A 15,215-nucleotide genomic window follows, 5' to 3' on the forward strand; every position below is an offset into this window, starting at 1 on the left:
TGTCTCCCCAGACTAAGAGCTTGTGTAGATGGTGCAGATGCTGCATGCTTTCAGGTACACCTAGCTGCCATTTGATATGCTTCTGGGTTCCTTCAACGGTGCTTCTGAACCACTTTTGACCTGCTTCAAGCTGCCTTGGCATTCCCATGGACTTGTAGGGAGGTAATAAGAAGTTCTGCAATAAACAAATGCCATTTGCCAAGTGACACAAATCTCAGGAGTTACATCTTAGAAATACATTCAAGTACCAAAACTATTAACAAAAATGTATCCTATTTGTGTATCACTCGGCTGTAGATCTTCAAATCATCTCTGAATTGGTGCTGACACTGTCCTTCCTTCTGGAGGGTGGCTACTTTTCTTCCCCATGGTCCCTGTGTGTGTTCTAAAGCAGTCACCATTCCAAGCTCGCTGCTGTGATAGGAGTATAACTTCAAAACAAATTCGCTACCTAAACCTGAGATTGTAGTCCACCATGGGAGCGAGCTTGGAGCAGTGACTACTTTACAACACACACAGGGACCATGGGGAACAAAAGTAGTCAGCCTCCAGAAGGAAGGACAGTGTCAGCACCAATTCAGAGATGATTTGAGGATCTACAGCTGAGCAATACATAAAAAAGCTATATTTCTGTTAATAGTTTTGGTACTTGAATTAATTTTTTAAGATTTATCTCCTGAGTTTTGTGTCACTTTAAACAAATTCTATTGAATTTAGATTTTGTACTTTTTAACTAGAGATATTTCTAGGTCAAGAAAAAATGGCGACTAACAGTTCCAGGATCCTGAGCTCTACCTGATCTCTGTGCCCACTGAACTTTCTTCTTCAGACATTGTATCTTGAGAGAATCATGTGACAGGAAGCTGCATTCTAGTTAATACATGCACGCCCAGCGCTCCATTCTAAAGTGTCAAGTCAACAGAAAGAGATTCCAGTAACTTTAAATAGAGGACAAGAAGGTTTTTTGAGCTTCTCAAAAATTAAAGACATAAGAGCTACATGTTATTAGCCAAAGTTCAATAAAATACCTGTTGGTGGTGTTAGAGGTGAAGCCCAGTCACCTGAGTACATACTTATAGAATTACAAGAGATTACTAGTTCTACCATCTGGAAAAAAAGGTTTGAGTTAAAGCCAATCTAAACCCAAAAACAAAAATCTAATATATTGCAGCTTACTACTAATCGTTAAATGTTGTAGCTGCATTAGTTATCTTTGTTTAGGCTTTCCTTACTTTATCTTCACCTGGTAATCCAGCCAGTAACACACTTCCTGTCTTATGGTGGCTCCACTCTATGGAGGAGCAATGGAGCCACCCTTGCACAGCCGCATTGTCACCCTGTGGGGAGGATAGTGTTAGATGAGCTAGCTGATTTTGATGGAGTTGACTAACAAATCAAAGCTGAACCCCAAATAACACGTTTTAAGCAGTGTCAGCAACATTTATATTATTGAATATATAAATGAATAAAGGCTGGCCGTTATGAGCAGCCCTGCCAGTGTTAAATGGTTTGTCCTAACCTTCTATCTTCCACGTTTGTTGGACAGCTTGGTCTGGAAACTGAAAAATAACAATTTACTGACCGGATCACCAGGTGAAAATAAAAAGGAAAAAAGCCTAAAAAAAAGGAAACTAATGCAGTCACCACATTTAAAGCAGAACTCCAGGGAAGTTTTTTCTTAGCACTTGTCTAGACTTTTTGTCTGGATTCAAAAATAACAAAGTTGTACTCATCTGATCCTTGGAGCATGCTTCCTCTTAGACCAGTCTATTCTGCCTCTCTCTGCCCCCTCTGCTGCAGTAGTCTAAGGTCCAGTGAGCCATCACGGTCTATACGCTGTTTATTAGACGTGAGGACGGCGTCCATTACTGCAGCTGCAGCAGAGGAGTAGAGAGGTGTAAGGGACCGGTCTAAGAGCAAGCCGTCTTTGAGGTTCAGGTGGGTATAACTTTATTATTTTTGAACCCAGACAAAAACGAGAACTTAACCCATGCAGTGCGGGGTAGCCCCAGTGCAAGGATTAAGAAAAAATGTCCCCGGAGTACTGCTTTATGGATGGGAAAGCTGCAATATTAAATTTTTGCTTTTGAGTTTAGATACAATTTAAAAGTATATTGGAAGTGGCACCCTATCCACAAATAAAAGCCTCGCTGTCTGTAGGTGTGGGGTGGTTACAAGGACACCATGAAGTGTATGTTACAAAGTGAAGATTACAATTCTTTCTTGAAAAAAACAAACACACACGGTATTTATGAAAGTTAGTCAAACTTCATCAGACAGATTGGAATCCTCACACTGTAGGCTACATGGTTCTTCTGTATCCCTCCCACATGCAATATATGAGTGGGAAGCGTACTATGAATAAAACAAGGAAAAACAGGATGGCAGCAAAAACTGTGATCACACTAATAAGACTAAAATTCACAAATACCTAAGACTGTATACACACTACACCCAAATCCCCAATGGTAATAAGTAGCAACCATCAGGCTTTGTTCTCGTGGTGGCATTTAAAAACTCCTGTATTGAAATGTGTGTTTTTAAACTAGAAGTTATGTGTTTTGACATTCAGCACCACTGATTTCAACAAACTCTGCCTGTGTACTTCAAATCCAGTCAGAAACTGCTTCATGATATTTTTGAAACATAATTAATAATAAATGTTACTGCCATTTCTGGTGTGGTGCACCATTGCACTAAAGTTGCAGTATGTCAATAAGACCTTTGCTCATTCACTGATTTTGGATATATCCCATTACAGGAAATAACTAGTTCATGGTGACTGGTGGCAGATTTGAGTTCATATTACTACCCATTGGGTTTAAAGCCCAACTCCAGTTAAAAAGTATTTTTTCCCCATCTCTCCCTCACCCTCTAACCCTTCCTAATTGGCTTTTGTTGCCCCTTATCTTGGAAAATCAGGTAGACTCACCTTAGTTGCCCCACCAGGTGCCTCTCTGCCGAAGTTCCTTGGTGAGGGGACTGCAAATCCAGCGGTGTGAAGGTGTTTGAGACTGACAGTCCCTTTCACTCCCCTCCACTGTCGTCATTCTTCTTCTGGATCCTGAGAGGACCTTGGCCAATGGACAGCCAATAGAAAGTGACATCAAGCTGGCGCTAACAACGACACTCAAAGAAGGACCCAAGCAAGACTTTTAGATAGGGATTTTTCTTTAATCCAATCTTGACCCAATGATCAGATAGTGGGAAGTAGATTAGGTGTACTGTGTGCTGGAATTGGGCATGCTTTGAGCCCTGAAGAAGGGGTAGGTCCTTAAGCCCCTGAAGCAGATTGGTCATTCTGTGTTGTTGTTTGGGAACTTTGGACTTTATACTTTTGAACTTGAGTCTTCACGTCACTGTCCCCTTGTTTCAGGGACATCCTGCTTTTCTTGAGAGCATCCTTACAGGAGCCATTGTACTTTATCACCGTATGGCCAATATTCGGATTATTTAAATCTAGCACCTCATCTCTACTTGTTCCAAATAAGACCTTGAAGGGCAGCTACAGTTAGGGCCCATTAACATTGTTGCAGTGTGTTAGAGAGTATTCAGTTATGGCATCCAAATCATAAGGGCTTTCAACACATTACAATGCAAAGTGACACTAAACTCAGGAGTTAAATCTTAAAATAGCATTTAGGTGCCTTTACTAATAACAAAAATGTATCTTATTTCTGCATCACTCGACTGTAGATCCTCAAATCATCTCTGAATTGGTGCCGACACTGTCCTTTTTCTGGAGGGAGGCTACTTTTGTTCCCCATGGTCCTTGGGTGTGTTGTAAAGTAGCCACCGATATCAAGCTTGCTCCCATGATGCTCCCATGATGGACTACAATCTACATTTACTTTGATAATTTCTATTGGGATTGTAGTCCATCAGCACAGCAAGCTTGGAGTGGTGGCTACTTTACAACACACACACGGACCACGGGGAACCAAAGTAACCACCCTCCAGAAGGAAGGATCTAACGGCCTAACAGCCAGCCTGCTGCACGGTTCAGGTGAGTATAACTTTGTAATTTTTGCACCTAGATGTAGCCACCGCTCCAAGCCCACTCATGTGATTGACTACAATCTCAATACAAACTAGTAAAACTAAACGTGAGATTATAGTTCATCACAGGAGTGAGCTTGGAGCAGTGGCTACTTTACAACACACACAGGGACCATGGGGAACAAAAGTAGCCACCCTCCAGAAGGAAGGGCAGTGCCAGCACCAATTCAGAGATGATTTGAGGATCTACAGCTGATGAATACACAAATAAGATAATTGTTAAGGTACTTGAATGCATTTTTAAGATTTAAATCATGAGTTTAGTGTCACTTTATGGGACCTATAGCATTTTCTCCCACCACAGGCACCACAATACACAGTTTGGTTCACCCCTGTGCATTATGGTGCAGTTGCTAGGTACATGACTGACAAGCATCAACCAGCGTTAACAAGAATTGCGGTAACATGCGATCAAATGCACAGTTTGCAGTGCTTTACCACAACCCACATGTAAATAGAGCATGAAACAATGAAGCTGAAGACCATTTTTAAGTTGAACAATTGAATCTGCACATACACATTCCTTGCTGTACATGTTCAATGGCATGCTCTCTGCTGTGCTATATGACTGCAAAGAAGGGTGACAGCACTATTTCCAGAGCAGGTTATTCTGTTAGCTCCATGGCACTATCTCCCCTTCTGCCTACCAAACGCATGAGATGCAGAGAAGGGAGCCAAAGTAAGAAAGTTTGGAGAGACTGTCTCTTCTGATTCTGCAGTGAGCCCCTGATTCTCTGGAGGATGTCTGATGTAAGTCAGTGGATGTGGAATACATTTCTAACTGATAAGTGAACTATTTATTTTAAAATCATTTAAAAATAAATAGAGCCAGGATTAGCCTATAATATTTATATGGCACTATACACAATATAGCATACTGTAGATATAAATGCTGGGAAACGGCAGTATTACAGGAGACGTTTTCCATCCTCCTGCGTACAACTGGAGATAGCCAGTAGTATGATGAGATGGAAGAAAAAAGGCATTATGACCTTTGACCACCAGAGATGACACCTGGGGATGAATTAGGATGTCTTGTTTAGCTGCCATAAGCTTGTAGATATCTCCTTTGGAATGGTGGGTTGGAAGGGATCTGGTTGTCCATGTACTCTCAGAGCTCCAGGACCCACAGCAATACTCGCCTGACACTGACTGTGCCTTTATTTATACAGTTGATATATGAAATATGGCCGCGTATAATGTAAATGGTCTTTATTACATGTGTAGCCAGCCTGCCTTATGTAGGAGTGACTATTTAAATTTAGAGCTGTCAGACTGTGGTCAGCCTGATGCTGATTTCATAGACTATGCCCATTCGGTTTCTCCTGAGCTCTCGGTTATTGTTTGCATCTGTCTTCTGCTGGGTGTAACCTTGCCACAGAGCAGAACATCCAATAATGGTGTGTTATGAATATGTGTGTCTCCCTAGACAATAACTAGGAGGTTCATGGCCGGTGGTGCATGCTGAGAGAGGACATACATATTTGGGGCTGACCTTGTGAGTGTCTCTTTCCGCCCGGGCCTCCTGCCTGGGGTAGGGATGCTGTGGATTTTCTGATCCTTCTAGGCCTGCTGCCTAGGAAGGGAAGCCATGTGCTCGGACTGGTGCCTAGGACTGGGCCTAAGGAATAAAGCTTGAGGATGGAGACAGAGAACAACTTCACCAGGTTCAGGGAGAGAAGTTGATCCTCTACTGCAACATGGTGATCTATTCTGAGCTAAAGACACAGATTGCCACAATCAGCTTAAAGATCCTCTGTGAAGGCTGAAAGTACTTCATTCTATTATTTGGACCTTACCAAATTGCTCCCAAAGTTCTTCAATAAAAATTCAGCAGCATTGTATCTTCTGTGTGAACATCAGTTTTATCGTTCCCCTCTGCAGGGTCAGTAACTGCTTTTGGGGCAGCAATACAACAGTAAACCCTAGACAGGCTAGGAGGGACCTGTCTATCCAGTCGATCCATAGGGGGTAAGCGCTATACATAATACACATCCCTCTGTACATGCAGATATACAAAGCATAGTGTATACAGCTGTTATGGATTATAATGTGAGGACAATGACTAGCTTTAGGATCTTTCAGCTGCCCATAGGCATTAGAAGCTGACTGAATGTATTGTGCAGTCATGAACCAACCAGCCAAACATTTCTTTTTCAGACTCATATGGTCTGTATTTATGTATGGAGGTGGGAGGGGGAGAGCTCTCATGTGCCTCCCATGCAAGTATTTCTAGGTAGAAAAAGAATAATGATCAGCTCTGTCCCTTTCATTATTTAGATTTCAGTCTTTGAAATCATGGAGGCTCAGCATCACATTAAGTCCGCTTAGAACCTCCCACTCCTCCAGAATGACATTGAGGTTGCGCTTGATGGGTCTTTTTTCAACTTGACTATATAACTATGATATTTATCCGTCAAGGCATTTTGATATTTGCATAACTGCTTGCAAGAGCCTGCCCACTCCTAGCATTAGTGCTGAGGACTCTGCCGAACTGAAACTATGTATAGCAACCTGTGGACCCCTCCCACCATGACCTGCCTGTATTGCATAGAGAAGCACAAAACCCCTGTGATAATGTAATTCACTCTAAAAAAAAGTATGTCATGAAAACAGAAAGATTTTATTTATTGATTTCATTGCCTTGTTGATGAGGGTGGAAAGAAGCAACCAGAGAAGGTAAAATATAAACAGGTCAAACTTCAGCTTTAAGAAACGTATAAATATCACAGTTGAACAAAAATAAAATCTTTAATGAAAAATATTGGTAAGGATCATTTCCCACTGATCCTTATCAGTTATAAGGTTATGTACATTTCCTGCATCTGCTGCGACAAACCATTAAAGTCAACTGAACTAACATTTGGAGTTCTAAAACTACAGCAAATATAGCAACACATTGGGTGAGACTGATGAAACAGGCTGACAAAATGGCTGCAATTTGCATATATTTTCTGTGCATGTGTTTTTCTGATGCACATGTGTACTTTTGACGTTTTTTATGGGTTCGTTGCTTAGCAAACTTGACATTTTTAGTACAGCATAGATATTGCCCACTTTTTAGACCGCAAACATCTATAAAGTTCCTTAAGTATCTAACTTTGTTAAACGATCTTTTAAGTCATAATATTTACAGGATGTAGACACCCTGGTACCCTTCCTGCAGCCACATGCCGCCCTTTGTTATTTATTGTGCAGCCTTCATCACCAGCAGCCAGTATAAGGAGTGAGGGCATTGATATGGAAAGGGTTTGTACTGGAAATGATCTCTAACAGTCTCATATAATACAGTATGTCCACAGTCTCTGTCTCCTACACCATGTCCCCAATGTCTCCTAACACGTGTCCAATGTCTTCAGTCTCGGACCATCTCCTGCAATATGTCCAAAGGCTTATATATTCTTTTATAGCATTACATATACAGGATATTTGGCATGCCCCCCTGAGGATGTCAGGGATTGCAGTTGAGTCCCTCTACATCCAATAAGTTGGCCACAATTTAGGTAGATGATAAATGTATTTTCCAAATTCAATAAAATATGTAAAATATATAAAAATAGGTATAAGAATATATATAACACATAAGTGACACACTGCCATTATTTGGTACATGTAGTCTGACCATCTAATTAGTACTTATTAGCCTTACCTTTTGTTACCAGAAGCGCCACAGGAACAGCAATAGCAACAATAACTACCGCCCCGACCAGCAGACCGATCAGCCACTTCACCCATGTCTAAAAGATATATTCACAGTAAATGGTTTGTTAAAAAGCCAAAAACTTTGGAATCAAGTTTTTTTTTAAATTAAACATTGGGTAACACAGCAAGTTTTGGAGTAACATAAAAATGGAAACAGGCATTGCTGACTTGTTAAAATGGTGCTGGCCCCTGAGCTACCATCTTGATCCTGGCTTCACCAGCTAGTGAGTTACTGACCTGGAAGAAACATGGGAGGACAGGAGTTCAGATTTTTCTGACTTCACTGGATGTATACTAGTTACGGGTTTGTGACTCAGTAGGTAGAAAAGTTGGAGTTGGGATGGAAGCTCTAGAGCTTATATCTTTTAAGTCACCAATAGCAGTTCCCATATCTCTATACTCAAAAAGTTTACTTTAAATAAATACCAGGTATACCCAGTCCTACCACCTCCTTACAGGACTCCTCATCAGAGGTGCAAGACAAAGACTTCTCAATGCAAGCCAGCAATATGAAAGATTTCAGCAACATGCCAAGGTCAAGTTAAAATCTTATTACAATGTCTATTATTAGCTTCAAAGCAAAGCTGAAGTTACCTAAAAGTCTTTAATTTGGGATTGGTGTGCAGACATAGACATCTCTAGTTTTCTTACAGAGCTCTCCATAAACCTTGAATACTAGGATCTGCTATGCATGCTTACATCATTTTGATCCTAGTTTTCCTACTGAGCTCCTCATTAAACCTTGAATTTTGGGATGCTCTGGTATGCATACTTACATAATTTTGACCTTATTCTCCAGGATGATAGGCTGACCCTACCAATGCTCTTGTGATTCACTATTAGCCCACCATTGCCATGTGTGGCCAAACCTGGCAATACTGAAGCACAGGACACAGGAGACAATGTCCCCCTTGGTAATACTCCAGTGGATGTAGCCATCTTGACCTGGTTCAGTGAGCATGGTAATACTCCAGTGGATGTAGCCATCTTGACCTGGTTCAGTGAGCATTGTAACAGTGTGGTAACCTGGGCATTTATTCATGCCGTGTAAGAATTCCATTACACTTCTGCTACAGCTATTAGGGGCAACTAAAGTCAATGTACCTATATAAAAATATTAAGCAAATCTTAGTGTTATTGTTTACCCTAATCAATTTTTTTCCCTCGGGTTCTTGCATAAAACTAAAGCATTCCATTTCACACATGTACTGTATATTGTGACCTTAGGGTCATAGTGACAAAAATATTTTTCTAGCAGTTTTTTGCTGACTCTGGTAATCCAACAGGAATCTGTGGGAGGCAGGAGGGGAGGGCTGTACTTTAACACTATCGGAGAGTTTCAGTAAACAAAAAAGATACATCTTTCAATGTGTTTATGTTTTTTCATATGTGCGTACACATGTGTAAAGAATCTTTACTTTATGGATATTGTTTTTTGAGAATTTTATTTCATTTTTTAGATGCAACACTGAAATAAAAAGGCTAACACAAATCTGTTAGGCCAATGTAAAAATTGTTTTGCTGTGGCACGGGCATTTAAAAGCTGTGACGAATACAGCATTTAAGTGCCTCACTTTATTATTTTATGAGACAATATACACTCATAAATAAAATATATTATTTTTACTTTAGTTTACTGTTGCAGTTTTTCAACCTTTGCCTTTTCCAAAGATTGTAAATAATGTGCTGCATAGCCAGTATTTGTTTCTGTTATTTTATTACACTTTTTTATATTTTATTGCGGATCATCATGTTATGGTATGCTCCTGACAACTAGTAATACATTAGTGCTACTACAGCTTAATTTCTGTATACATTTGGTATCTTCCATTAACCTCCCTCATGTTTAGTGTTAATTGGTCTTCTAGTTATACACTCCCAGCCTCTCCTTCCTGGTTTCTTTTCACTTCACCCTCACTGTGTTTAGAGGGTTCTCTTCATGCTGTACAAAGCTTTAGATAGAAATGTCTTTCCACCTCTGAGAATGACAAGGAATCACATCTTCTGTAAATCATCCTGAATAAACTACATTGGATTCTACTCGGAGTCTTCTTGGTGAGTTGGACCCTGCCTGTGGATACCATCATCTCAGAAAGTCGTCATACTATCCATACAGACTAGTCTCAGGAAAGTACCATGTTTCCCCGAAAATAAGACCTACCCCATAAATAATCAAATGAAAAGCAATATTTGCCGTGATTGTGCTTGGTTGTTTCACTTTTCTCTGCAGAATCGATCACCCAGGAGTCATGACAGGTGTTTAAAAAAAAAAAAAAAAGACTACATCAGCTGCATTGAATACATTTTTGTGATCAAGGGGCCTTAAGGTATATCTAAAACCAAAGTTTTTTCCCCTTTTGGAGGGAGTAGGGGCTGTCACCTGTCAGGATTTATTTTTGCCATCTGTGTCCCATTCAATTCCATCTGTAGATGCAATAGGAAGTGAGAGGAAATTTCTCCAAAGTGAGATAAATTCCATCTTAGACCGTTGTCACTAAAACAAAAATCCCTAACTGGAAGATTTTCCTTTCAGTCCTGGGGACAATGGCCACCTGGACAAATAGGTTGGATCTTCCCAGCAGAAAAACAGTAAAATCCTGACAGATGTTTTTTTTTAACCCTTCCACACTAAAAAAAAAAAAAAAGGTTTTGGCTTTAGAAATACTTTATTTACCGCAATGCACACACTCTGCAAAAATTGGTATAGTGGCATACATTGGATTTGCTCATTGTATGCAGTAGTGAGCTCCATTAGGTTTTGAACTTCAGTTATTTCTTCAATGGGTGGTGTGTGTATTCTCTAAGCAAACACAGGATTCATTAATGAGTTGTAGAGTCATTGCTGAATCCTTGTGCTTGTAAACTAAAGCCTTTAGACTTTGCATTGTAAATGCTTGATCTATAGCCCTGTACGCATTTCTTTATTATACCTTTACTGATGCAAGTTCTAAGTTACAATAACAAACACAGCAAAGAGACAGGCAGTGCTAACTTTACTGGGTTCGTCACCAGTAGACAATGAGAGGCCATGAAGATAGTGGACATTATTGAGAATTATTTCCTTTTGAATTTGGTTTAAAGTGTCCACTATTAAAATTCACCAAATATTACACTTTACATTTTCAGAAAAAAATATACAACATGAAGGTTCAAAAAAAAAAAATCAACCTGGAATGTTGATGGCTTTAATGGTGGGCTGGTGGTATCTATAGGAAATGTAGACGTGTGAATTTGTAACATAGGCCTAACAAACCACTTTGTACCAGAGCATATTATGTAATACTGTAGGCATAACTGTGTGTCAGATAGGATTTGGGAAGGAACTTGTTATGAGAAGATAACGAGAGAGGAGGTTTTCCTGTGTCAGCAATGAAATTCACATTATCCACAGGAACAGCAATTCTTCAGTGTCATTTTTTTTCTGCTTTTGCATCATACTCTCCAGGCTTTCTTGCTTTAAGATTTTTGGAGTGTTTTTGGTGGACAATGTCATGGCTTTTCTGGTATGGAAATGTTTTCTACATTCTCAGGAGCCATATTCCTAGCTGATGTTGGGGGGGACAATGCAATATCATAATTTCAGTTATAGCAAGCTTGCTGGCGCTAATGCCTTTTCCAATAAATCAAGATTGTTGGTCTTCTTGCTGTCAACACATCCCTGGTTCCTAATACTAGACCATACCCAGAATCTTGCTTGCAGCTCCAAAGGCCCTTAAATGTTTCTTGGCCCAAAGACATCTTTATATTCTGTTATCATTCGATTTGTCAAAGGACACAAACAGTGAGCTCAAAAGGTCCTCATTTTAAAAACCATGTCATGGCCATTGCATGCATCTATCATAAGACAGATCACTCCATTCCATTATATTCCTGAGTGATAATGTAGTGTTAACCCAATGATTCCTTTACTGGGTATGAAAAAAAATATAACATCAAAAGTATAACTTAGTGATATTCACAAGGATTTAATCAGCAGCAGTAACCCTATCTGTCCCATATTGTCCCTCATCATCATCTACTGTACACAGTTGGCCCATAGATCTAAGAGTAATGCAGAGACGGATTATGGCAAAATGGGTGGGATAGGTGGCTCAGCAAGGTAGCAATTTGGCTTCCCCCCTTCCTGCAATATATGGGAACAGAGAACCTTCCCCATTTGCACTTTCTGTACTGGCATGGCCCCATCAGACACTAACTGCCTACTAGTGAATCCTCCCTGATGAGCTGACAGACAGGGTGCAAAGTTTTGAGTAGATGCATCATCCTCTTACTGTAGTAGCATAAAGGTTGTAGCTGAACCTTCTGGAAATTCACTGGGCCACAAGCTCCTGCCTAGGTTGTCCTGTGGATGAATTGGCTCTGGTACATGGTACAGTTGTGGTGCCATAACCCATAAAACAGCAAAAAGTTTCCCAGCACATTCGCCAGCCAGCCTGCAAACCCCATAAAACAACACATATATAAAATATATTGCTATTTTTCCTTCTTATTAGCCTCCCTGTCCTGTACTAGATTCTGATGAGGCTGATGCTGCCGTGATGTCACACCTTGGGTAAAAGAATCTATCTACATAGCTCATGATGGGGATGCTGTACCTCCTCAAAATAATTATCTTCCTTGTGTTTGGCTATCTGCTGCTTCTAATCCCAAAAGATAAAAATATCACTTTTTGATTACTAGCTCCAGTGTCCACAATACAAGAACCACCCAAAAAAGGAATATACTGTTCTCCTGTAATATCTGTATTTGGATGCATTAAAGGTGTGTTTCGGTCATGCAGGTGAAGATGTAATGGAAATCAAAAGCTTGAACTCCATTAAAAAAAACACATTTTGTGAATCGCGGCGGCTCCTCATACTGCAAATTGCATTGCAGAAGTGGTTCTGATGAATGGTTGGTGGAGCAGATTTGTAAGTTGATGTTCTTTTTAACTCAGCACTTACTTGGCCTTTGAACATTGCCAGTTATACAAATTTTAACTGCATTTATTACTTAAGGTTAATATTTTTCTTTATGGGGTGTGACCCCACCTTCTGGGCTCTATAAAATTGAATGAGGTCAGTTTCACCCATGACTCAACTATAGGGGAGGAGGATCCACTCCCATTACACTTAGGGGTTGTTCAAAAAAAGGTGAAGAGTTTGGAGAAGGCTGGAGAAGTGAACAATATAGGACAACATAGGTGATTTGGAACATTTCTCCAATTCAGCTCACTTTCCAGTTCAGCTATGTTGTCCTAGATTGTTCACCTTTCCTGCCTTCTCCAAACTCTTCATCCTTTGGTAAATAACTCCCTTAGTATAGGACAGGGCTGTAACTATATGTTATGTCCCCCCTCCCGCCACACACACTTTTCTAATCTCCCCCTCAAGTGACCCAGGATACAAATAGCAATCATTTAGATGCGCGCCCCCCCCAACTATATACATTCATTTATCCAAATGTATTGGTCAAATGCTTTTGCCACCTGCATAAATTACTGTGTAGGCAGACAGTACCTCTTCCCCCCATGTTTCTGGGCCCCATAGCTGTTTCATTGTCTGATACAGGTGCAGAACCTCTGAAAACTGCACCCGTATCACAAGGGAGAAGGATTTCCATCCTTTAAGCGGAGCTGACCATCCAGGAGCATCCACACTACAGGCATTTATTACAAAAATTACAGCAGGTCTGGACCCATGAAATCTTACCTTTTATGTTCATGTGTTAGTACTGTCACCCCACAGCACATTTACTACATTTTGACCTATTCTTTAAGGCCGGTGGTAAATATTCTACAACTTATGTAAAGATTTGAATTGGAATCACAAAAAGTATACACAGACATCCAAATAAGATTGGATCTGGATGCATGTGTGCTGCAGCTGGTGTCGCTGTTGAAATGAATGTCAACAGTGCATATAGTGCCTGATGCAAGCTATTAGGATATAGTAAAAGAGAAGTAATAGTCACTGCATGGTGATCCATGTGCAGCAATGCAATAACACTCGCACATATATAGGCAATTACCATTATTCATGCTTATCCACACAATGGATCTTCAGCTACTATAGTTCTATAGTTTATATAGTACAACGAAATTTAGAAATTTGCAATTCATTAGCAACTGCTTCTGTCTGAATGCAAATATTGCAGAAAAAACATTTTGTACATTGCAATATATCAAGGTAAGCCACTGACCTTCATCTTTGTTGGGGTCCTCAGAGGAATGTAGTCCCCTGCTCCAGAGAGAGTGAGAGCAGTGACGCAGAAAGGAAAAAGAATAGTTTAAGTATCAGATATCCTGTAATCATCCAAGTCACTGTGTTAACAACTTCAATCCAAATCGTTAAACATTAGTAAGGAGCCGCAAGATTGGACATTGTCCTAGGTACTTTAAGGCAATTCCAAGAGCACTACAACATTTTTTTTTAATAGCTAAGACACCGATCTACAGAGTGGAGCCTGCAACAGATCAGCTTCAAAGTGTACAGGAAAAGAGAGAGAGAAAAGTTTCTGCCAGCTGTTTTGGGCTCAGAAAGAAAGGGGGGAGTGTGTGATCACTTTGTAATCAAGTTAGCTATCTGCCGGAAAATTATCCACTTTTTATGTAAGTTTGGAAACTTGTGCACAGAAAAAGAATCTGAATTTTGAGTGATGTGAAGGAGAGGTATTATGTCGTATTAATAAAGTTTTTGGCAACTTGTAGTATTTTGTCACGTAGGGAGAAGTGGCATCATTTGGTTAAACGACAGAGGATAAATAGACACTTGAATGAAAACTATGTTCAAAGAGGAAAATGTGAATAGGAAACAAGTGTTTTTACTAAAATACTACACGAAAAAAAATTATTATTATTATTAATAATATATGCATACAAACAAAACCTGTCAAATTAGTATCTGCTCATTGCTGGGGTAAATCCTCTCCACGGTTCTAGCAAGACCTGCCAAATGCGATCAAAGTCCTAGGGGCTTTTTTGCCCTTTGTAGTAGGGCTGGTAATGAATAACATTTTCGTGTTCGATTAATCGAAATTTTTTTAATCGATTAATTTCGATTAATTATAACGCACATACAAATCCAACTACATTGGTCTATACACATACAGCACAGCAGTGAAGTGATAAAATGAACTAGGATTACACTAATCCAGCACGTTATTAATCTCACGTGCCCCCCTCAATATGGCCGCCGCTTGAGTGGGGCAACTCAGAATAATAACGTGCTGGATTAGTGTGATCCTAGTTCATTTTATTACTTCATTGCTGTGCTGTATGTGTATAGGACAATGCCTTTGCTGGTGCTAGTGCAGAACAAGTACTCACCGGCCCAAGTGGCTCTGTTGGCTAACGAAGGGAAAGGGGGGAGGAGTCCAGTGACGTCACGGACATCGAAGTCACCGGACCCCTCCCTTCGTTAGCCGTCACGGACATCGACGTCACCGGACTCCCCCCGCGTCCCCCGGTAACCGGC

At 40.3% G+C, this 15,215-nt stretch overlaps 1 protein-coding gene across 1 annotated transcript in view; it reads right to left on the reverse strand.

The window, feature by feature from the left end:
- The window catches only part of LOC108787205 (dipeptidyl peptidase 4-like), a 69,686-nt gene extending 55,456 nt beyond the window's left edge, over positions 1–14,230 (reverse strand). The window contains exons 1-2 of the mRNA XM_018556696.1: positions 13,942–14,230; positions 7,709–7,796 (exon numbers count right to left, since the gene is read on the reverse strand). Coding sequence (XP_018412198.1) covers positions 7,709–7,796; positions 13,942–13,947 — 94 coding nt within the window. The 5' untranslated portion in view covers positions 13,948–14,230. The remainder of the gene's footprint in view (positions 1–7,708; positions 7,797–13,941) is intronic.
- Positions 14,231–15,215: the final 985 nt, after the last annotated feature.

The sequence above is a fragment of the Nanorana parkeri genome, unplaced genomic scaffold, assembly GCF_000935625.1.
Source record: "Nanorana parkeri isolate BGI_ZX_2015 unplaced genomic scaffold, ASM93562v1 scaffold247, whole genome shotgun sequence".
Classification (NCBI taxonomy): domain Eukaryota; kingdom Metazoa; phylum Chordata; class Amphibia; order Anura; family Dicroglossidae; genus Nanorana; species Nanorana parkeri.